The sequence below is a fragment of the Periplaneta americana genome, chromosome 13 (genome assembly GCF_040183065.1).
Source record: "Periplaneta americana isolate PAMFEO1 chromosome 13, P.americana_PAMFEO1_priV1, whole genome shotgun sequence".
Taxonomy (NCBI): Eukaryota; Metazoa; Arthropoda; class Insecta; order Blattodea; family Blattidae; genus Periplaneta; species Periplaneta americana.
Window position 1 is genome coordinate 122,307,095 of NC_091129.1, and position 24,912 is coordinate 122,332,006.

Genomic DNA, 24,912 nt, shown 5'->3' on the forward strand with positions numbered 1-24,912 from the left:
GTGTCATTATTACTGGAGACATTTGCCAATTTCTTCTTTAAATTTAAATTTTATATTTGGTATTGATTTCAACAAATAGAAGAACAGTGTTACAGTTTGTGTAATATAGTCTACTTAAGTTTTCTTTCTCGTTTTCTTCATTTGTAGATTTGTTTTACGGAGTGTATTTTAGTTCTGAACCTTCGTTAAAAGGATTATTCAGTGCACTTATAGGTACTTGTTTAGCTAATGCATTGTCAATCCCTCATACAAAAAAATCTCACTATGACAACTGGTTATTTTTCATTATGCAGCCTGAATGATTCAATTGCATCTGTACGCCATTTCTATAAACAATGAATAAGACAACAAGACTGCAAGTGCACAACGTGCATTTGTCAACAAAAACAACTGTAGTGACAGAAGCACTCATTTCCGTAACACACAACCTGGATCAGCATGTATATTATACGAGACTTCCTTTTGACTAATATTGTCACACTTCAGTCGGAAATTTAATGCCTATTTCACTTTATCATGAAATAATAGATTATACCGTAAATTAAGGTTTTTCAAGAGACCACATTTAAATGCCCAATTTGCAATTTCAGCACTTCTCCCAATTTAAAAGCTTCATTTTATATTTTGAAATGCACATTCGAATTAAGTTTAAAGTCTGCTCAACCTACAAGCTTAGTTCCATCAGACTGCTATTTTTACCATTCATTTTCAATATTTTCATTCATTCTTGTGATGTGAGCATTACATAATTTTTATATCCAAGTATTCATTCTCTTACAGTTGGACTTTACACCTGTCTCATATCTTGACTTAGAGCCTACTATTCTGATTCACCTGTTTGCCTAATATTTTCACTTCGAGCGTTTAATTTTATAGCATATGCTTAGCTTCAGCCACTTAGCCATACAGGGAAAGACTATTGCTTCATATACTCTATTTTCTTTTTTTTACCATCTTCACTCATTGATCTGTTCTTTTGCCAATATCCACGTTGTTTTTACTACCTGACTTTTGAAATCTGTAGTTTTCTAACAACATTAACACAGTAGTAACATTAATAACAACAGTAACAACAATAACATTAATAACAATAGTAACAACAATAATAATAACAATAACATTAATAACAACAATAATAACAGCATTAATAACAGTAACACAATAACAATAACATTAATAACAACAGTAACAATAATAATAATAATAATAATAATAATAATAATAATAATAATAATAATAATAATAATAATAATAACAATAACAATAACAATATTAATAATAACAGTAACAACAATAATAATATTACAGTAATAACAACAGTAACAACAACATTACTATTAATAATAGTAACAACAACAACAACATTACTATTAATAACAGTAACAACAACAACAACAACAACAACAACAACAACAATAATAATAATAATAATAATAATAATAATAATAATAATAATAATAATAATAATAATGAAACAATAAGATTCGATTCCAAGGGCCGATTATTGAGACGTGTGTGTTTTTTTTTTTTTTTTTTTGTGGTTTTCAAGTTCTCTCCTGGTGAATTCCGGGATACTGTTATTACTAGAGGCCACGAACCACCTCCTTGTCAATTCTGTACGCCTTCATTATCATGTAATTCCACATCATGCTCCATCTTCCGCGTCGCAATGTCGTCTTTGCGGAAGCTAGACGAACTGGCTGAATTGTGCTTTCCTTTGCCATCATCATTATCATTTTTTATTATTATTATTTAACGACACTGTGTCAACTATTCGGTTATTTAGCGTTGATGGAATTGGTGATAGCGAGATGGTATTTGGCAAGATGAGGCCGAGAATTCGTCATATATTACCCGACATCGCCTTACGACTGGGGAAAACCTCGAAAAAAAAAAAAAACAACCAACGAACCCACGCCCGAACGTGCAACTCCGGATCGGCAGGCAAATGTCTCAGCCAACCAAACTACGCCAGTGGCATTATTATTTATATATTTTTATTTTTCATTTTTTCTATTTTTATTTTTTTAATTTTTAATTTAATTTATATATTTTTTTATTTTTGATTTTATTATTAAGTTATTATTATTAAGTTATTATTATTAAGTTATTATTATTATTATTATTAATATAATTACAATTAAAAATATTTGTAACTACATTTCCACCCCCATTAGGACTTGTTGGGGTTAACGTGCATCTTCGAATTACTAACCATATTCATGTAATGAGTAGCCTATACAAAGACCGATAGCTAGATCTGACATAGCAAAATAAAAGCGAAGACTATTATGGTCGCAGAGAAGGATGCAACTTCTGACGTGTCTAATAAAGCACATGGAATGTTAGAGCCAAAGCGCGATGTTGCAACTAAACATCATTTCCCTTCTTTCACCCTGATGGCAGAAAGTTGGAGGGCGGGCGTGTGGACGGGCAGTCAGATAAACGTGGAAGGGAAGTTAGGGAATCTTATATACAGGGCAACATCGTGTCTACTTCGTGCGTGGCACCAGAAAGTCTAGTGACGAATCCAGTTCCCGTTGGCTGAGAGTTTCGGGGAACGGAAATTAAAAATATACGTTATACATTATGTAGCTGTCAAAAGGTGCTTCTTTCCTTGCGACCACAATAGACCATGCTCTCAGACCCTGATGAACGGAGATTCTAATAAAAGAAATAGCCTAATTACCGGCAGTACCTTCGTATCTAGGACTTCCAACACCTTCTCCTTGGCCACCTTCACATCATCCTGTCGTCCAGCGACTCTAACGTGCGGATCTGAAAAATATCATTAAAACATCAGTAGGGTACATCATACATCTATAAGTACCGTCGCCCCTATTTCCGGCAGCCAATCACGTGTGCGTCTTTTCATTCGCTGCTGATGACGTTATGCACTTCCTAAATACTTAATATAATCGCCGGCCATTTTGGGTCTTTCGTTGGCGTTCGCAGAAACCACATGAGGACGTTATTTGCCGCTCATTTATTTGCTCAATTACAGTGCGTTTGATTTATTATCATAGGAGCTACGACATTATAATGTTTAACGGTGCGGCAAATAGATTCCTCGTCTGGTAACTCGGCAACGAAAGAACAAAAATGGCGAATGATACTACCTACCTAGACTTATAGATCCTTCACTTCCTAAGGCGTAAGCAAAGAGGAGGAGTCACGCCGGAAATAATAGCGACGCTACTATAATTATTCAAGTTACGAGTAGTATTTTATGGAAAAAAAAAAATACAACATGACATAGGTACGTACTAAAGCAATTTTCTCTTGAATGTCAGATTGTAGGCCTAAAGCCGGCGATTGACTTGAGTCGAACATTGTAATGTAACACGAGCATTCGCTGGTCAGTGTAGGGAAACGAGAGTCGAGCCGAGCTGCTCAATGTGAGCATGAGTGCTCCACTCGGTTGTCGGTTTTTCGCGATCCCTGTGAGTGTTACATTACAAGTCAGTGAGCATGGCTTGCATCACACAGTTGCACAGTGGGTCAGAACGCAAAACTAGTGGGATAAAATTAACAACTTCTCTCCTATATAACAAGTTTGCATTAAACTTTGTACAAGAGTTACAGGTAGCATATATTTGTGTATAAATTCTGATTTCGTTTCTACAAGGTCCGGCAGAATGATCTCCACGATTTGAAACACAAATAAAAAGAACAAAATAGATCACATTCAGAATTTTATTTTACCATCTTACAGAAGAATGCTTGCCATTTTGATATCACTTCGTTTTAAAGACAATATCGTTCAAATGCTTACCCTCAAGAGCTACACACTCCTGAAACAGTGACTGTGCGTCCTTCTTCCTCAAAAAAGTATGGCCCTATCATTTCAAATTGTGCAACAGCACATCAAACAATGACACGCTCTCTGTGGAGAGGTCGCTAATGCATTTCTCGAGGATTTTCTGGGGCTCAATACCGAACGTTTTGTTTGGTGACGCAGCTCGACAAATGAGAATGAGCTTACAAGCAAACATTCTAATGGGGGCAGATAAAAAGTTAATTTTTTTTCACCGTGTTAATAATGTTAGAAGAAGTGTTTATACAAATTTTGGCCACTCGACCGCAATTACAAAGCCGTCCAGAAAGTGATTTTCCATGGTACGGTTTACAGAAAGAAAGCACATTTGCATGGAAAGATTTATTGAAACAGATATAGCAATTGTTGCGCTATTTGTCAACATATCCCCCACTGGAATTGAAACATTTGTCATACCATAGGATCAATTTTTTTATTCTTGTATTGTAGAAGTCTGCCACCTGGGATCGGAACCAGTGTGTGACAGCCGTCTCATCTTTCTGTCGATTCCATGATAGGCCATGACAAATATCACAATTCCGATCGGAAATATGTTGAAAAATAGCGTAATAATAATTGCTTTGTCTGTTCCAATAAATGTTTCCAATAAAATTGCGTTTTCTTTCTAGTAACGGCCCCTGGCGAACTTAATTTTTTACGGCCCTCGTAATTGTAGTCGAGTGGCCAAAATTTATATAAGCACTTCTTTTGACATTATTAACATGGTGGAAGAAAGAAATTTAACTTTTTTATCTGCCCTATCAGAATGTTTGCTGTTAGTCACTACTGAGCACTACTGGAACAGTTTTTCCAATATGGTTTCGTAAGCATCTTGGCGGGTGAGCCAGTCACATTGGCGAAGTTCCTGAACTACCGTAACTTTGCAGTGCTGGAACTTGATATCTAGATGTAAGGTTCGTCTGAAACTCCGCTCGGATATTCCCAATACCAGAGCATGTTCATTGGCTGAAGGTCGCATTTGGCTGAAGTGATTGCATGCCTCGCTGCTGCGATATTCTCGGAAGTCTGAACGTTGCGACATCTACCAGACGACTTCTGCTTGACAGTTGAACGTCTTGTCTAGACATTTTCACCCATAACAATATGGTTTCCTTAACAGGAATTCTTTCATGTAGACCTACTCTAAAATGGGTACGAAATTGCCACTGGTTTGCAATCACAGAATCGCCATTTTTGTAAATCTGCTTCAACAAAATGTACGACATTCAGCTATCCTCATTATGATGGCAAATGAAATGCCATGGCTTGTGCTGCTCAAAGATATATACCACTCAAGCCCAAGTATAATATAGTATATTTATTATTATCATCATCATGTTATCACCATCATCATTGCTATCTCTGTTTTTCTTTCTTTTTTCCTTGTATTAGCTCGATGAGAGCTCTACAGTGTTCTTTTGACTCTGTTGACCCTCTACAGGGCTTTAATTTAATTTGTATTATTTTCACCAGTGTTTGCATTTATTTGTTGTATTTATATGTGCTATCTGGTAGAATGGAAGAGAAGGCCTTATGGCCTTAATCCTGTCAGATTAAATAAATAAATAAATATTGTTCTGTGGAAACTCCCATTATCATTATCATTATTATAGATTTGCTTGAGTTTAAGAGAAAGCCTTACGGCCTTAACTTTTCCAGGTAAAATAAAATAAATTATAATACATTATTATTAATTTTTATTACAATAAAATAAATTATTATTAAATTTTTATTAAAATAAAATTATTATTATTATTATTATTATTATTATTATTATTATTATTATTATTATTATTATGTTTTTGTAAGAGCAACTACTCTTCATATAACAATTTTTATGAAACTGAACGTAGTGTCTTCTTTTGCCACTCTTGGTCAATTAAATCAAATAAGTACTCGAAATCTGTAGAAGATATATTCTAACGAATTTTTATATTGATCACTGATTTCTTGATTTCTTTCAAAATATTCCGTAAGTTCGATGCACCATTAACATTTCTGGCTCTATATAGCAACACTTGCCACAATCGTTTCTGATTCTTCTTTTTTTACAAATAATATCATTCCATAAGAATGAAAGCGGTACTCGCGACTTCTATATCCGACCTCTCAAATATGGAGCACGCGAATGCTCACTTTGTAACATTTGCTCACTGTGAGCATTACATTACAGCGCTCGGCTCAAGTTAATCGCTGGCTTAAGGATTATGAATGATCGTCGACTGAAAGTGCGAGGTTATGCGTACCTCAACTGAACGGGTGAGTTACATCTTAGTCAATGTCTTGGGCATGTCCAAGGTCTCCCCAAGGTGGGTTAAGAGTTTGTTAACACCGGAACAAAAGCATGCCCGAGTTCAAATTTCGAGGAAATATCTGGCTCTTTTCGAGAAAAATGCGTCCAATTTTTTGAGGCGGTTTTTGACTACTGGTGAAACCTGGATCCTTACTACATACCAGAGACAAAACAGCAGTCGAAACAATGGAAGGACAGTGATTCTCCGCCAATCAAGAAAACAAAATCTGTTCAATTGGCTGCGGAAGTCATGGCGACCGTGTTCTGAGATTCTAAGGGGATAATCATGATTTACCAACTAGCAAAGGGGAGAATAATAACCGGAGGAAAATTATTCAAATCTCCTGCAGCAACTGAAAGGGAAAATTCCCGAGAAGAGACCAAGAAGAAAGTATCGTTTCATCACGACAATGGATCTGCTCACAAGTTTGCAATCGCAGTTGCTGAACTACACGAAATACGGTTCAAATTTTTGCCGCACTCTTCCTCTCCTACTCACCAGATCTCGGGATCCTCGGACTTCTTTCTTTTCCCCAAAGCTCAAAACCATTTGACTGGGAAGAAATTTTCGTCAAATGAAGAGGATATCACAGCAGAAGGTTTTTTTTTTTTTTTTTTTTTTTTGCAGATTTTGAAGAATTTGTGTACAAGAAGGGACCAAGTGTGTGAATTCCAGGGGGAGGGACGTTATGTTGAGAAATAAAGATTGTTTCAGAATAATTCTGGTTTAATTTCCAAGTCAGACTATGAACTTTTCAAACAACCCTCGTAGCATAGTTTCAGTATTTTCTGCACCAAGGACTGTGCGACAGTCGCTGGGTATTTTGGTATACCTATGCAGATTGTAAAACGAGAATGTTACACGCAGAGAAGCCAAATCAAGCGACAAAAATAACTAATGCCAAATTAAGCGACATAAATATTAACTATCATAGCAGCCTGCGACATACAGCATACAGTAAAGCCTTGGTTTCTCTGAACCGACGCATGTGACGTGCGAGATGCGAGGCCGCCGCTGCGAACCATCTTCGCAATGACGCTGCGAGGCTTGTGGTTTCTTTAGCCGTGAGATCGCGTGGATCAGTCGCTGAGCGCATGGTGGATCTCGTCGCCTGTTTGCTAATGCTGAAAGAGGAAGATAATGATGAAGAGGAAAATGACCCTGATCCTGCATTCTTTTTGGTGAAGACAGTGATATCTTCAATAATAGGAAAAGCGAGGGTGCTTACAATATTCTTGTAAACCGCCATCTGATTGACAGTGAAACAAAATTCAAAAGTTATTTTGGAATCTCAAGGGACCTCTTCTATAGAATTTTGTATTTAATTAACCCATTAAAGCCCAAATTATTTTTATTTAAAAAACTAAAAGAATGTATCTATTTCATAAATTTAATCCATAAGATGTCAAGAATATTATGTTTTGTTCCTTCTGCCGTGCACCAAGTAGTTGAATATCATCCTGTCTATAAATAGACCGGTGGGCACTTATGATATCTGCGTATTCATTTGCTATAAAGTAAATATATGTTTTGTATATTTAATGTTTTATAACCAGAAACATTTACACCAATATAAATAAATATATTTATAACGGTTTTAGTATTTAAAGCAACGATACAATGCTGCAGCAATAATGAAACACTTATTTTAGTAATGTCTGTCTTTACCGAGTGTGGTAAGGCTCAAAGCATCTTTGACAGAGTTTCATCACACTTCTTGCGAAATGTTACTGGTCTGCATTTACACCATTCCTTCCGGCAGTGTTTCTGAGAGGGTCGATTTGTCATGAAATGATCTCTATTATCAAACATCATATCAAATTTCACTCCTCGAGGTGATGAAATAGGGCGCCTCATTCTCTTGCAGTTCGAAAACATCTTGAGATATTGAACAGCCAAGTATCATCGGAATTCAAGTAGGTCCAGGGAATCTCGTCCATGTATTTCTCTGTAGGTACATAATCCAACCATTTACTATATCCATATCCAATTTTCTGACCATTCTTTTCCATGGATTGAAGTCGCATATTTGCCTGCTAACAAGTTATCATGCTCCAATTAACCCATGTACTTACTGTAGTTCTCTATGATCTGTGGTCCACACAGTGGATTAACGGTTAGCGCGTCTGGCCACGAAACCAGGTGGCCCAGATTCGATTCCCGGTCGAGGAAAGTTATCTGGTTAAGGTTTTTCCGGGGTTTTCCCTCAACCAAATATGAGCAAATGCTGGGTAAATGTCGGTGCTGGACCCCGGACTCATTTCACCGGCATTATCACCAACTCATTCAGACGCTAAATAACCTAAGATATTGATAAAGCGTCGTAAAATAAACTAACCTACATCTTCCGGCTGCGAAACGAATCACGTGGGATGGCGTTGTAATATTTTCTATTTAGCTTTAATATTGCTGTATGATAGCTCAGCACACGCCAGGGAGGTTTAAAGTCGGTTGCTTGATGGGGACATCTGAAAACTTCGACCGAGTTTAAACCTTCCTGAGGTTTGATTTCCGGTTTTTTTTTTTACACATTTTCTACAGATTTACGCTTCCCCATGATATTCTACTACTAGATTCACGGTTATTTGCATCCAGTAGACACTATTTCCCTACTCCTCCATCATCATCATCATCATCATTAATTATCTTGGATTAGGCCTTCTCGTCTGTTCCGCTTCAGACTGAACGCTGGTTAAAAGCTGGTCTCTCCACCGCTTCCGACTTTTCGCCTGAAAATTTCGAATATTTGAAAATATCCTCAGAATAGGGCATTAGTCCCTCAATTTCTGAGTTTCGTGGTGGGACTGTTACCTTAAGGCCTCTAAACCTGCCTGCTTTTCTATCTAGGTATGATCCCATAGCCAGAGGATTCCAGTTTGTGAGGGACGGACCCACGCTCTCATTCTCTCCAGTTTGCTATAACACTGAACAACAAGAATTTTGCTCCGACTTAAAACAATGTGTTCCTTATGGTTTTGTGTGCGCTGAATCCGAAAATGCATTTCTTTCTTTCGAATCACATAAGGGTTTTAAGAGATACTATGATTTCACTTTTCGATAAGCCTTGTCCTAGGAAACATCTGGCGCGGGTTGGAGGTTGTAAACCAAAACTAAAGCGAATGCATTTTATGAGATTATAACTTATTTCCGGTTTCTTATGGTTGTTGGCATTTTATTTTGTACTCCTAATAAATAAACAGATATTGGTCCCTTCTATTCAATAAATTTCAGGACAGTTCAACATGAGGCATACGCAATGAATAAACAAGGGTGTGGTTTTCAGTATTTAAAAGAAAATTTTACCAGTTTGAGTAAAGGCAAATTAAAAGAGGGCATTTTCATCGGTCCACAAATTCACAAAGTTATGGCTGACTCTTTGTTTGAGGAAAAACTTTCCGTTACAGGAAAAATGGCATGACGCCCTTTCAAAGATGTATGCTGAAATTTCCTTGGAAATTCTATGGCAGACAACCACATAGAACTTGTTGTGGAAGCCATGTCATGTGCATATGAGAAAATGGGGTGTAATATGTCTCTCAAAATACCTTTTTACATTCTCATTTGGATTTCTTTTCTCCCAACCTTGGAGAGGCAAGCGACGAGCATGGGAAAAAAGTTCATCAAGAAATATCTGAAATGGAAAGACGACATAAAGGAAGAGCATCATCCAGGATGCTTGGGAACTATTGTTGATTCGTTGTAAAAGACAATATCGGGTCTAGTTATAAACGGAAGTGATCCAGAAAATTCGTTTAATGTAAATTCAAATTCCGAAATTTTTCTCATTATATGCATGAAATATTTTTATTGTCGTTCTGTTTTAAACTATATAACATCATGTTTGTATCCAGTACACATTTATCAAATATTATGAGGCGTTTTGAATCCCAAGTGTGTTGTCATTTTACCAGAAGCAGTGAAAAATTAAAAATAAGAAGTTTTCGTAAAAAAATTCAATTCATTTTCCGCGGAAAATGGTACGTGATGGGACAATTTGGATTTTAAATTCATATTTAGGATACACATTAGTAATATTCACCTATTTTTGTTTCGAAGCGAGAGAAAAATTAAAAATTTGTTGTTCAGTGTAACCACGGATTACACTGCCCCCGGGACCACGACGTGGACGTGAATGGAAGTTTTCCCTACTCAACATATCTAAATTATAATAATATTATTTTCCTATATACTTCATTATTTTCTTCATTTATCTATTTATGTGAACTCTCATATTGATCTTCAACTTCTCACTCTCCTTTTGTCACCTATGACGAAGATAAAACCATTCTCCGAATTAATTCACAATTAAGTAATGTAAAAATAATCCAATCTACATCTCTCGTATACAACCCACCATTGTTTCTTCCCTCTAGATGCAAAGCTATTTGCTGAAGCCTCGCAGTGCGCGCCTCGCACAAACTCGGCCGGACGAATCTGTCCGAGGCGACGCAGCGAGACCTCTCTGCGAACCTCCGCAGATCGCAGCCATAGAAACCACTCACTATCTCTCATGTAGTCCAGATTTGTGCGAGGCGGGCCTCGCACCTCGCACTCGTTGGTTCAGAAAAACCAAGGCTTTAGTATTTCTGGATGGACGTTTTAAGGGGAGAGGATGGTATTTTTTTTTTTTAACTTTTTTTCTATTTGGTGTAAATTATTAATTTTTTGTATGTAGAGAGTTCATAGCTGTGGCAACTCAACTAAATAAAAATATTTTGAAAAAAAAAATTATTTGGGGGGCTCAAATTTGAGAAAAATATATCCAATGCAGGATTGTACTAAAACCGATATATCTAAACCGTTTTGAAAGATAGATTCAAACAGTTTTTGCAATGTATTTGCAAAAGTATGTTCTACAAACTGTCGGTAACAGAATTTTGATATTAGTCCCTACGTTTGTAAAATAAACAATTAAACTTTAGTAACAATTTTCTGATTTCCTTTGTTGCAAACAAACTGACGTATTTTTAAAATGAAATCAATTAACAAAATTCTGTTACAGAGAAAAGTTTCCTAATAGTCTAAAGAATGTGTGTTCTGAAATTATATCCATTTTGTCTGGCAATGTAACAAAAAAAAATGAAGTTACTGGAAACCGATAAAAGCGGGCGTGTGATTTAAAAATCCATAGCGCAGGAAGTTTAAAAATGACTTCTCAACATCCGATAAGGGCACAAATACCCACAAAATGTTATGCAATGCATGCCACATATATCAAAGGGTATTTTAAAGAAAAAAAGAATTTGAAAATTTAATTTACCGGAAACAACAATAAAAGTGGGCGAGTGATTTAAAAATCCATAATGCAGGAAGTTTAAAAATAGCGATCCACACATATCACAGAGTATTTTAAAGATTTTTTTTTTGAAAATGTACTCATTTTTCATCAAAAATACCATCCTCCTCACCATCTGGTGGAGGGGGAAATAAATAGAGACTAGAACCGCGCTGAATGAAGTTTTTAGTCATTTCCGTGTTAAAGGGGTCTTATTTCAGGACAACCAGCGCAAATCAAAAAATTTCGCGATGTTTTTGTTAATATAGGCGTATAGCTATTTTATGTAAATTTGACAAACTTTTTTATTATATTTGTATCTACTTAAGCAATGCAGTTTATAAATTATAGGCCTATCAAATTTTTTTTTTTTTTTTTTTTTTTTTTACACGTGTTACACTTCGTATTTCATGTTTTCATTTTTATTCCTTTTCCCTTTTATTTTCTTCTCTGACGAACAGTTTGTTCTATGGGTTTGCGTGTTTGGACGTGTGTCAACGTGTATGAACCTGGGATGGAGATCGAGCGTAAAGTGTAAATTATGTTGTTACGTAACAAACAGAAATGTAATTGATAACATAACACATTAAATTCTTTCGGAATGTGCTAAATCTACAATGAAGAAGTACGCATTACCTTAGCCACACTAGTTTCTTATGTTAACATTCTGTGCAAGAGCTATGTGACCTATTTGAGAGGAGATTTTGACACGAGCTATTAAGTTGCTTTGCGAGTCCGATAAAGTGACGTAACTTTTCTTGCTTTTGCAACGACGTCATATCTTCCTGGTGTGACTAAGGTGGACCTTCCTATTGCTGTATTGTAACAGTGTGGTTAATAGAGACTTATTCTAGTATGTTACACCCATATCATAGATATGACAAGTTCGTCTGTCCACTTCAGCGTTATCTTATTTTTGTGATTTGTAATCGAGAGGCCATTACACTTTTATCTTACCAGCATTGCAATAATACTGCGAAAATATATTTAACGAGTTTTGAAGGTGAGATATCGATAATGTAAACAGACTAATTAGTCGTGCGATATCAAAGAATGCAGGATGAAAACAACCATTCAATAATTCAAGTAACATAGAATTTTAACCCATTTTTAATAAATTCATAATTAGAAATTTTCAGAATGAACATAAAATTGCGGGAAAATGTCTCAGAAGTGTTTGCAGATCGTAAAGACCAATAGGAAGATATTAAAAATTCGGAAGGATGGATTAAAAGTTGGGTAAGCCTTGAAATAAATGCTTTATCGTACAAGTGTAAGTCGTCTATAAATTGAGGCCTTGAAGTAACAAAGGTGCTAAATGCCAAAAATAAGGAACAGAGTTATTTGAGAAAAACTGTTACTACAAAACGTCCTTACAGTATTGTCTAACATCATGTACCGGTCATGGTCTGAACTCGTTAGAGGTTTCATGGCACTTGCCCCGATTGAATGGTACATGGCACATATCAATGTGAAAATCTCAATTTCGAAAGAAATGACAGTTTTAACCTTTGATATTTCAAGGCCAGAACTGTAATGTGTAAAATTAATGTAAAAACTCCATTCACGATTCCAAGAATTCACCTTGCTCCTCTAATCCGTTTGTAGATGAAGCCATTCACACGACGTAATAGCTCTGTGTCAACTTTAACGAATCACAACGAATCTCTTTGTGTGTGTTTGAATGTGGAGTCCAAATATTCTTTGGCTGCCTAATTGATTCCTTACTTTTGTTTTCATACTGTTCACCATCAAAAACATCCTTAACACTGGCTGACGAATGTGACGGACACGGAAATGACATCGTAAAACCTGAGAGTTTTTGAAAACATGGGTGTCCCACTTTCGGACCGTAATCCAAGATTCAGTTAAGCTGAAATTTTCAATTCTATTGCAGTGTTCCTTAACACCGCCCATTACGCATTTATATTTTTATTTTAGTTGGCTATTTAACGACGCTGTATCAACTACTAGGTTATTTAGCGTCGATGAGATTAGTGATAGCGAGATGATATTTGGCGAGATGAGGCCGAGGATTCGCCAGAGATTATCTTGTATTCACATTACGGTTGGGGAAAACCTCGGAAAAAACCTAACCAGGTAATCAGCCCAAGCGGGGATCGAACCCGTGCCCGAACGCAACTTCAGACCGGCAGGCAAGCGCCTTAACCGACTGAGTCACGCCGGTGGCTACGCATTTATATCTTGTAGCCTGTAACATATTTAGTTAATAATGGAAAATTCAATACAAAGTTGACAAGAAGTGGGACTATCTTACTGGCTAATTTTTATCATATTATCACTGAAAGAAGCATAATCTTCCGTATAGATCAGCGGTCATCAGAACACTGCACCCTCGGGCTAGCGTCCCTTACCCGCGGACACGACAATGCCCTAGCGTGCATTCGTGACTGCAGGCGGGTATGCTGTCTCTCTATCCCTTATGCACGACGGAGCATATTTTCTTACCCTCCATGTACTCTACCTATTTCAGCGAGTGCTGACGACCACTGGTATAGATGATGCGTACCCTCTAATCAGGAAATTCAAACATCGTGATTTCAAATTCTTCAATTTTTCGGATGATAAATTTCTGCTTTCCTGTATGATTAACAAAACTTTTGCACCAAAATATATGTAGGCCAGAGACAGGCAAACCCTCATTCAGGCCTGCCCGTAACTGTTTAGCTTCGTGAGTGGGCTTACGCACTGTATCGCTCGCCTGCCGTCAACCTTTCCTCACAAACACAAGCTTGTGAGTCAAGACCAGCCCTAGGCACAACGGAGAAATACAAGGGAACTCGGAAACTCCCGCCCGTGTCCTTTCTGCTTACACCGCTTTACAAACAAACAGAAGGCACTGTGCATCAGTGGTGGATGCATGAACTCTCTTTCATTATTGCACTTCAATGATTTCGCGATTTCGAAAGCAGTAACATAACTGGCATAGAGTTTTGTTCACTCGTATCGTGTTTAATCATATTTTAGTACCAGAACCATTATTTGAATTTCGTTTTTTAAATGTTGTAATTGCTTCGCTCCGTTCAACCCTACGAAACGAAAGTTATTTTATTCTTATTTTCTACTAAACACATTTCCGTTTACAATTAGATTATATATGTTCATGCTTACCTATGATTTCGTGATAATGATTATGGCATGGTCATAATGTCGCTCTATACTTTATTTATAAATCCCTGTTAGAATTCAGAACACAACCAAAAATGTATTTAAAAATAGTCTTAAGGACTTTACTAATAGACGGTAATTATACACAGTATTTAAAGGGTGTAAATGATATGTTGTTATTGAAGTGCTGTATCAGTGAAGAATTATGTTGTGTCAGTGAAGTGTGTTGTATCAGTGAAGAAGTATGCATACATACATACATACATACATACATACATACATACATACATACATACATACATACATACATACATACATACATACATACATACAAACAATGATCGTACCTTCACAGATTCAAGATTATTCCAACTCCAACGTGCCCTTGCAGACTAAAAGAAGAACAGACAGTCTACCATATACTACTAAGATGTGCCACACTGATAAAAGAAAGAAGAATCCTACGAGCTAGTATAATACGCACAGGTCAAACCTGGCCTCCACCTTTTGATCAGTTCACAACAGCATACCTCAAAAGCTTCAGAAAATTTATAAAATCCATAGAATTTGGCAAAATGTAACAGAATTGAAATTAGAAATAATATTAACAATGATGGTAACCTAAAATATATAGAAGTACAATTAGGCAACACTTGTATCTATAAGAATTTCAAGATCGCAATCAAAATTGTAAATATCTTGTTCTCATAAATTATGTAACTAATTATTGTAATATTTTATGTAAAGCATGTAGTATTACTCCAATGTAATGGAGCATGCTGATATACAAAAAAAAAAAAAAAAAAACACACACACACACGCACGCACGCACGCACGCACGCACGCACGCACGCACGCACGCACGCACGCACGCACGCACGCACGCACGCACGCACGCACGCACGCACGCACGCACGCACGCACGCACGCACGCACGCACGCACGCACGCACGCACGCACGCACGCACACACACACACACACACACACACACACACACACGGCATCTACATTGTCACCATGTGCACAACAAATATTTTTCCTTCCATTCTTCCTTAAAAACACGTTTCCAAACAGACGTAGATTTTAAGAAAGAAGCAATCTAAATCTAAGCAAAAAACGCGCCATTGATAGATGCTTGTGTATTAGCGTTGTAGGGGAGTTGGACGGAAGGAAGGTGAAGCAAAGACAGTTTACTGCGCTACCCCTGCGACGTAACTATTGCTAGTGATTTCGATTACAATTTTGCCGATGTCTGCATTGTCATTATAAAGACCACTGACAAATCTACGGAAACTTGTATTTCCGCCAGAATATCGATCTTTACAGTATATCTCACTTGACGACATGTCAGAGAAAAAACAATATTGTTTGTATGCATCTGAAGTCTGATTAGTGGAATTAGGTAGCTAATCGGCGATGTATGCAATGGAGGGGTAAAGGAACTGGCCACCTCACCCCATTATCTCCTTCGTTCTACGTCACAAGAAGCAAGAGGGGCTTGCGCAAAAGTTGTGAGCTGTTCTATAGAAAATGTTGTTGGTTTTTGTGGTGTTTTTCCTTCGAGAATATATTGAATTTCTTTAAGTTGATACAAGCCAGAGGTTTTGGAAAGAATATTTGCTGTTTTCTAGTTCACTTTATCTCCTACATTTCCTGGAACTGATGTTAAACTGGATATTGTTCTATCGAAATCTGCTAAAGACTGCAGTGAAGGAATACTAATTGCTAACTTGAGAGGCTCCCTGTGAGGGCGTCATCGTTACGTTCAAAATTCATAAACATAAATTAGTCGTGTTTAAGAGGTTACACACTTTTAAAAATTAGGGAAAGACAAATAATAGTACATTATGCAACGAGCCTATAATGGTAGTAATTAAGACGCGAGTATGTTTATGAAACGAGCGCAAGCGAGTTTCATAATTTTCATATGAGAGTCTTAATTACCATTATAGTCAAGTTTCATACGACTTTTTATGCTCGACCATATTTCTAACTTGAAATTATTCATAAGTATTCATGTTATTCTTATCTGACTGAGGAGCGGAACTAACCTTGTGCAATACCTCGTAAATTGTGAGATGTGCGCAGACGCGAAAGTATTGATTTCTTCCGAGAAACAAATGTCGACATGGACCTTTATATAATCTAGAGAGTAAAATAAACATTCATCTTGATATAAACTTGAAATTGAATTAGACATTGAAAAACGAGATGACAAATTGAATTTATTTGAATATTATTTACAAATTAACGCTAATTATTATAGTAACAGAACTGACTTTATTTCAAATATAGGTGATTTATTGTGCAATTGGTGAAATGAATTTGCGGGAATGTGCTTTGTGAAAGGCTGGAAGATGACTGTGAATTGATGTTAATTTGTGTGTTGTTTCTTTCGACTGAGTTTAATATTGTATTTGAGATTTCAATTTTATTTTGAATCGATTCTTCAACATAACCTTCTGCGACAGTATTGGATTTCCAGCCTCCGTGGCATATCCGGGAATAATCAATACTTGCGCTTTCATATTGCTACAATGGTATTTTCTAATTGGTGGAACACCTAAACTTTAATGAATAGGTGTACTTTAATGAGGTCCATTAAAGGGCTGATAGCAGGTGTATAATTACTACATTCCGGCATGGTCGAGCTTAAACATACTGTACATAATATGCAGTTTCCCTGCATAAATGTTAAAATATGATGCTTTTATAAATAAAGGCAAAATATGCACTTTTATACACAATAAAAGTAATATCTTTGTATTCAGAAATTTGTGATTCATGTAGATAATCTTTCAGCATATTCACACAACGATAGAGAACTAATATGCAAATGCATGAACTTCCTTTCCCTACTCATAAGTGATGCCTTATTGGTGTTACTTATGAGGTTTAAACCTGTCTTCGGACAGTTGACTAAACAAAAACAAAAACAAGTTTACCATGTAAAAATTTGATCAGCTTTATCATTATTTTATCAGTAAAAATTATGTAATTTAGTTGATTCAGTAATTCTCAAACTAAATTTGCCCTTTCTATGCTGAAAGAGTCCCAGCCAGTCCGTGACCAGTACAAGATGAGACAAGTTATTGCATGAGAAAAAAAAAATCTAGTGAAGAAAAAGGCAAAGTTTCTCAAAAGGACTTACCAGTTACCATCATTGATTGAAACTGTGAGCATGGCCAAGTTGCTGCTGTATCTGTTTCCATGAAGATAGAATTGCGCAAGCCAAGCCACACAGTTCGCAACTATTTCGTCACCTCTCCGGTGGGGTCGTAAGCTCCGTGCCGGAGGGTCGTGTATCGCCATTTGAAGCCTGTCATTATAATGCTCAACCAGGTTAATTCGATGTCCCTGCGCGAAGCTTGGTTCAGAGAGTTCGTTTTAAGTCTTCTAAACTCCTCTTTTCCCAGAAACTAATCTAATACGACCTCGAGAAAGCCAAAGCGATTTCATTCATCCGTGCTGCAAGTTAAATCAGCTCAGTTCGATCCCTGCAAAAGCGCAAATTTATCTTCCATCTAATGTGTTCTTGCTTCGCGATTTCTTAAACGTTGACGTAGCGGCCTGCTGATTATAAGGGCGCGGATTTTGGTGACATGTCATCTTTTTTCTTTACAGCCTTCGCCCGTAATTATATAAATCCTGGATACGAGCTGCTGGTGACAAATTTAGAGTTTTGAGGTCATTATTTGGCTATTTTTCGCCATTTTAAGGGGAGTGGATGGTATTTTTTAATTTTTTTTTTCCTATTTGGTGTAAAATATTAATTTTTGTATGTAGAGAGCTCATAGCTGTGGCAACTCAACCAAATAAAAATATTTTGAAAAAATTATTTGGGGGCCCAAATTTGAAAAAAAAAAATATATACCAAATGCAGGATTGTACTAAAACCGATATATCTAAACCGTCTTAAAGATAGATTCAAACAGTTTTTTGCAATGTATTTGCAAAAGCATGTTCTACAAACTGTCTGTAATAGAATTTTGATATTCGTCCCTACGTTTTTAAAATAAACAATTTAAATTTAATAATTTTCTGATTTCTTTTCTTGCAAACAAACGGACGTATTTTTAAAATGAAATCAATTAACAAGCTTCTGTTAAATAGAAAAGTTTCCTAATAGTCTAAACAATGTGTGTTCTGAATTTCATGCGTGTATCTTTGATAGTTCAGAAATTAAATCCATTTTTGTCTGGCAATGTAGCAAAAAAAAAAAAAAAAAAAAAAAAAAAAAAAAAAAAAAAAAAAAAAAGAAGAAGAAGAAGAAGAAGAAGTTAATGGAAACCGATAAAAGCGGGCGTGTGATTTAAAAATCCATAGCGCAGGAAGTTTAAAAATGACGTCTCAACATCCGATAAGGCTACAAATACCCACAAAATGTTATGCAATGCATTCCACACATATCAGAGTATTTTAAAGAATTTTTTTTTTTTAATTTACTCATTTTTCACCAAAAAATACCATCCTCTCACCTTAAGCTAGACTTCAATGACGAACTAAAATTTCCAAATATAGAAACACTCGAAAAATTAGTACTAACACAGAAGAAGCCAGAAGAATTCGGACAGCCCAGGAAGTATTTAACACTTAAGTACTCGCGAACTATTTTGTGACATTAGTACAAGGAAAAACAATGAACAAACATAAAAACAAAGTATGAATTTCAGATGTTGTCCAGGAGGTAAACAAACATAAGAACACAGTCTAGTATATAGTCACGAAGCTCAATATGTAGTAAATATGCATCCATAGATAGTTTCTAACCACTAGGATCGCTGATATCGCCTCATTACAGACAGTGCGAAATAGTACCGGTACAGTCTTTTGTTTCTAGCACTCTCACAACTCAAGCTTCGTGACTGTATATACTAGACTGTGATAAGAATGTACATAGAGAAAATTATTTACTCTAAGGTAATTCAGCTGTTGACCAGACGGGACCAAGCGTGACCTAGTGTGTCAACACTTTTTTGGTAATCACGATTGGAGATAATCGCGATAATGCTAATCGCGATTAGCGACTGTAGTCTGTCATTAGTATCACGTGAAGTGAACGGTGTGTGTAAGATACAGGGCTATGATAAGGGATTGTTTTTGGCCTCAATTGGAAGGTATGGATCTCAGAAACGTCTCGTTTCAGCAAGATGGCATCACGTGTCATACTGCTCACGAAACAGTCGACCTTTTAAGGGAGAAGTTCAGAAGCTTCCTAAAAGCCAAATTGGCTAGTCTCTTATATTGAGACAACTCATCCTGCCTAAGGTATTTCCGTGGTTTTCCTAAGGCGTTAAGACAAATGTCGGGATGAGCCCTAAGAGAAATGGGCCACGGACCTATATGCCCTTCCCCATAAATTCCCCCTTTTTCTAACAAACGACTTAATGTCCTAGTTCAGAGTCAATAAATTTACGAAATAAATGTGCAAGGTCACTCATGTAGTCGCAATACGAAAGTACAGGGAACCTTTCAATTTGCAGATTCAGAATTCATGGCGTCTCTTCTGACGGTCTTCACCTGCCTTGTCATAGAACAACAGACGACAGAGTCTTCTCGACTCCTCCTGCACTGCGATATGACACAGTTCATTTCAATGTGCAGATTACACCAGCCATTTCCTCCTCCTCTCGTCCCGTGATCACTTTGATCACATTTCCGTCCCCTCGCGTATGTGGTACCCAAGAGGTTACGTCCATTTTCGGTTTTCCCCTTCAATTTTTTCTAGAGCTCCATCAGTGGAGCAGCGTAACCCGGAGTGAGACTAGTGACCAACAGGCTTGGAGCTCACATATTTAGTTTCATACAGCCCCGAACCCCTTGCAAGGACGCGTTTTGCGTACCTTTTAAATTGTCCTCCCAATTCCCCTCCTCTTTCAATTCAAGCGTCATCATTTCGCGTGGTGGTGATGTTAACTGGCACCCAAGATCATGTGATTTTACGCCGATGGATTACTTCTTATGGGGTTATGTTAAATAACGGGTTTATGCTAACAAGTCACGACCTAAGGAACAATATCACGTGCGTTATTCGTGAAATTGAGCCTGGTTTATTTTTGTCTGTTATTGAAAATTGGAAGACCCGTATACGCGTAACCCAAAGAAGCCGCGGCGGCCATTTAACTGACTTCTGTTCCATACGTAGTGGCATTAATTGTGCTTCAAAATAATAGTAATAATTAAATAAATAAACAAACCTCTTTCGTTTATACAATTTATTTCATTTAAAAAGTGTGATACTCTTATTGCAAGACTTTGGTTTAAGGAAAAGTTTATAGATCCTGACAACTGGATCAACTACTAGGTCATTTAGCGTTGATGGAATTGGTGCTAGCCAGATGGTATTTACTATTTAGAATGATGAGGCCGAGAATTCGCCGTACATTACTTAACATTTGCTTTACAGGTTGGGGGAGAGAGAGAGAGAGAGAGAGAGAGAGAGAGAAAACAACCAGATAATCAGCCCAAGCGGGAATCTAATCCAAGCCAGAGCGCAGCTCCGGATCAGCAGGTATACGCGCCTACCGCCTGCGCTATGCTGATTGCCTAAATCAGCGATCATCAGCACAGTGCAACCTCGGGCTAGCGTCTCTTACCCGGGGATAAGAAATTGCACTATCGTGCATCCGTGGCTGCTGGCGATTATGCTTTCTCTTTCCCTCTCCCTTCTGCACGACAGTGATATATTGCGATACACTCCTTACCCGTTACCCATTTCAGCGAATTCTGACGACCACTGGCCTAAATTAATATTACTTCATTTTAGGATTTATAAAATTTCAGTTCTGAAGTTAAAGACCTTCTCATATAGGCATGTTAATAGAAAATATAAATGTCTTCTCCTTCTTACTGAAGGTAGTCAAACGTAGCTATTATTAAGAAAAATGGTCAGCATATTTACCTAATAAAATTTCCACTACCAAATTCTTGAACAGATATTTATGAACTTCAAATTGAAAGATTAGGCGAATGTAAACGTAACGCATTAAAATTAATGCGCCTCACTTGATTTGCATAATACACGTCATTGTTCGTTAACAGAAAACCACAATTTAAGTCACAGAGTTAGTGTACACTCAATGTTGGTTGTTTGACGGTTGTCAGCCCACTTTGAGGTCTGTGGATATAGAGGGAGAAATTGGATCGGTGTCTAGTATAGTTCCCGGGTAGCTCAGTTGGTAGAGCGTTGGTAGGTTTAACCAAATTTCCCGGGTTCGATACCCGGCCCCGGAACAATTTTTTCCTCGAAATTATTCAATGTACCTCACAGTTGATCGGGAATATACAGGGCTTTCAATTCAAAACTTCCCAGTCTAAATAACTAATTATTTAAATTGAATTCAATTTAAACAAAAAACACGTCAATTTAGATACTGAGGGGGAAGTCTGAAACCAGGCTTAATTGCATTTTAGATTTCACTTCCCAACTCCCAGCCACCCCACTTAGAAATTTCAAATGGCATCCCTATATTTTTGTACTTAAATATGAAATATCATTTAATTGTTTATAGCTACATCTCGTTCATTTGTTTTCACATCTTTTGTTTTATATCGTCGCTTGGCAACCTGTATTTTTGTTGTTATTAGTTGATTGTAGGATAAAAACAAAGCTTATTTTGTGTAATTCCCTAAATTTAATCAATAAGGATGATTTATGTTCTCTCTTGAAGGGTATACGCCATTTTAAAATAATTTAATACACAGAACTATTATATGAAATGCTCAGTAAGTTTCTGTAGCTTTATTCTCTTCAGCTCTAATCAACAATAACAACAATCCAGGTTGCCAGGCGACGATAGAAAACAAAAGATGTGAAAACAAATGAATGAGGTGTATAAACAATTAAATGCTATACTTACTTACTAGCTTTTAAGGAACCCGGAGGTTCATTGCCGTCCTCACATAAGCCCGCCATTCGTCCCTATCCTGAGCAAGATTAATCCATTCTCTATCATCATATCCCACCTCCATCAAATCCATTTTAATATTATCTTCCCATCTACGTCTCGGCCTCCCTAAAGGTCTTTTTCCCTCCGGCCGCCCAACTAACACTCTATATGCATTTCTGGATTCGCCCATACGTGCTACATGTCCTGCCCATCTCAAACGTCTGGATTTAATGTTCCTAATTATGTCAGGTGAAGAATACAATGCGTGCAGTTCTGTGTTGTGTAACTTTCTCCATTCTCCTGTAACTTCATCCCTCTTAGACCCAAATATTTCCCTAAGAACCTTATTCTCAAACACCCTTAACCTATGTTCCTCTCTCAAAGTGAGAGTCCAAGTTTCACAACCATACAGAACAACCGGTAATATAATTGTTTTATAAAATCTAACTTTCAGATTTTTCGACAGCAGACTGGATGATAAAAATGCTATTTCATATTTAAGTATAAAAATATAGGGGTGCCATTTGAAATTTCAAATTGGAGGCGGCTGAGGGTGGGGGGGGGGAATTTAAAATGCAATTAAGCCTGGTTTCAGACTTCCCCTTCAATATCTAAATTGACGTGTTTTTTGTTTAAATTGAATTCAATTTAAACAATTATTTATTTAGACTGGGAAGTTTTGAAATGAAAGCCCTGTATACTGTACACCTTCACATTATTCTTAATATGTTGTATCAAGTACAAAAATTATATATTTCTTCCTGCTCACAACAACAATATAGCCTATTATTTTAATTTCATGGTTGCTTATTTCAACACGCTGTACACGCTTCCTTAGACTTAGCCCAAGTTTCAACGAAACTAAAAGGTGGAGTGATCAGATTTTTTTGGTCCAACAGAGAACACCGTTCAGAAATGTCAATTAACCGCAACAGTTCCGCCAACATACTTGATATACAGTCTACAAGTAAGATGTTAATACAACGAAACTGAAGTTCAGGGGACAATGTTTTTTTTTTTTTTTTTCCGCGGACAAATATGCTGACGTTTATTCTCTGGGGATAATCCGTAGTAATTTTCCGTTACTGTCTCCTGAAACTGAGATGTCTGGTAACCCTACTGAAAGGGAACAATCCAAACAAAAATGTATTACTTCCGTAATGAAAATTGACACAAGATGGCCGACAATATAACTGTTCACTTAAATTAATTCTAAATTTAAATAATCTCACGTTCTCAGCTTTAACTTACTATAACTTCAGAAACACGTGATAATTTAGTTCTAGCGTAAGAATGAAAAATTTACTATAAAAATATATAGAATTTCTTACTGAAAAACATCCATACACACACTAATAACTCAAATTGCACTGCAGTTAGGACTCTCCTGTCAACTATTCAGGTAATTTATGCATTTTAATCACGAAGACAGACCAGAAAAGATTTGAGAAATAATTATGGTTCGTTCTACTTACGCCTCATTGTATGTATTTATCATAAATCGATCTATCGATAAAACACATGTCCTTATTTATTCATTTCTGTGTAATTTGTCATAATTTTGTATAAAATATTATATAAATTTCTAATTTTAACCCCTTTATGACAAGCCAGTTGTTATAGACACTACGTAAGACTATCAGTAGATGATAAAACTACAATAAGTGAGTAATGAAGAAACATACCGAACTCACTTCCCTCATCATGATACTGCATGCTGTAGCGAAATTACCCCAGCCCTTGGGATAATATCTTCGTATGTACCTTTGAAATATTAAACAAAAAAAAAATCACATCTAGAGATCTGCTCCGAACTGAATTTTTATAAAATAAATAACTGCTGTGCAAAATTCAGCTATCAGAATTTACAAAACTGTATTTTGCATTTGCTAAAGTGACGTCATTCCCCACCTTCCCGCCACTTTCACATACATAATCCCAATTTCTCCGAGACAGCTAAGAATCGATCCTATGAAAAACGTTCAGTTCCAAGCAATATCAATTTCACATGTATTACGCAGTCGTACGCATAATTCGTGCTAACAAAATGTCACTATGTTACCAACACAAATATTATATTAAATGTTTACAAAGAAATCTTTCAAGGTGAACGACAGAGACACCAAAAATTTATGAACACCACGAACTATTATGAACACTCATTAAAACAAATCAGAATGACGTAGTCAAAATTTTATCTATTCTAATATCAAGCTACCTGTAGAACAATCAAAATTCCACTGGCACCTTGTAATAGATAACTAAATGCACACAAACGATTGAAATTAACTGTAAAATTTCCTTCCTACCTTTCACAATCATCTCTTCTGGTAAAACGTTCACTAATTTGATAAGTTCACTGCATAAAACACGCCACAAAGTATTATTTTCCATATATATCTTTCAAGATTAAATTACCGACATCGGTTTCAAATCAGGCTAAGATTATCTGCGGCAAAATGTGTCATACATCCTGCCTCCATCGTGACTAATGGCTCCTCTCGATT

General features: G+C 36.6%; 1 protein-coding gene across 1 annotated transcript in view; it reads right to left on the minus strand.

Moving 5' to 3' along the window:
• Positions 1 to 24,912, minus strand: part of BicC (protein bicaudal C) — a 104,420-nt gene that overhangs the window by 38,809 nt on the left and 40,699 nt on the right. The window contains exon 4 of the mRNA XM_069843982.1: positions 2,699 to 2,778. Coding sequence (XP_069700083.1) covers positions 2,699 to 2,778 — 80 coding nt within the window. The remainder of the gene's footprint in view (positions 1 to 2,698; positions 2,779 to 24,912) is intronic.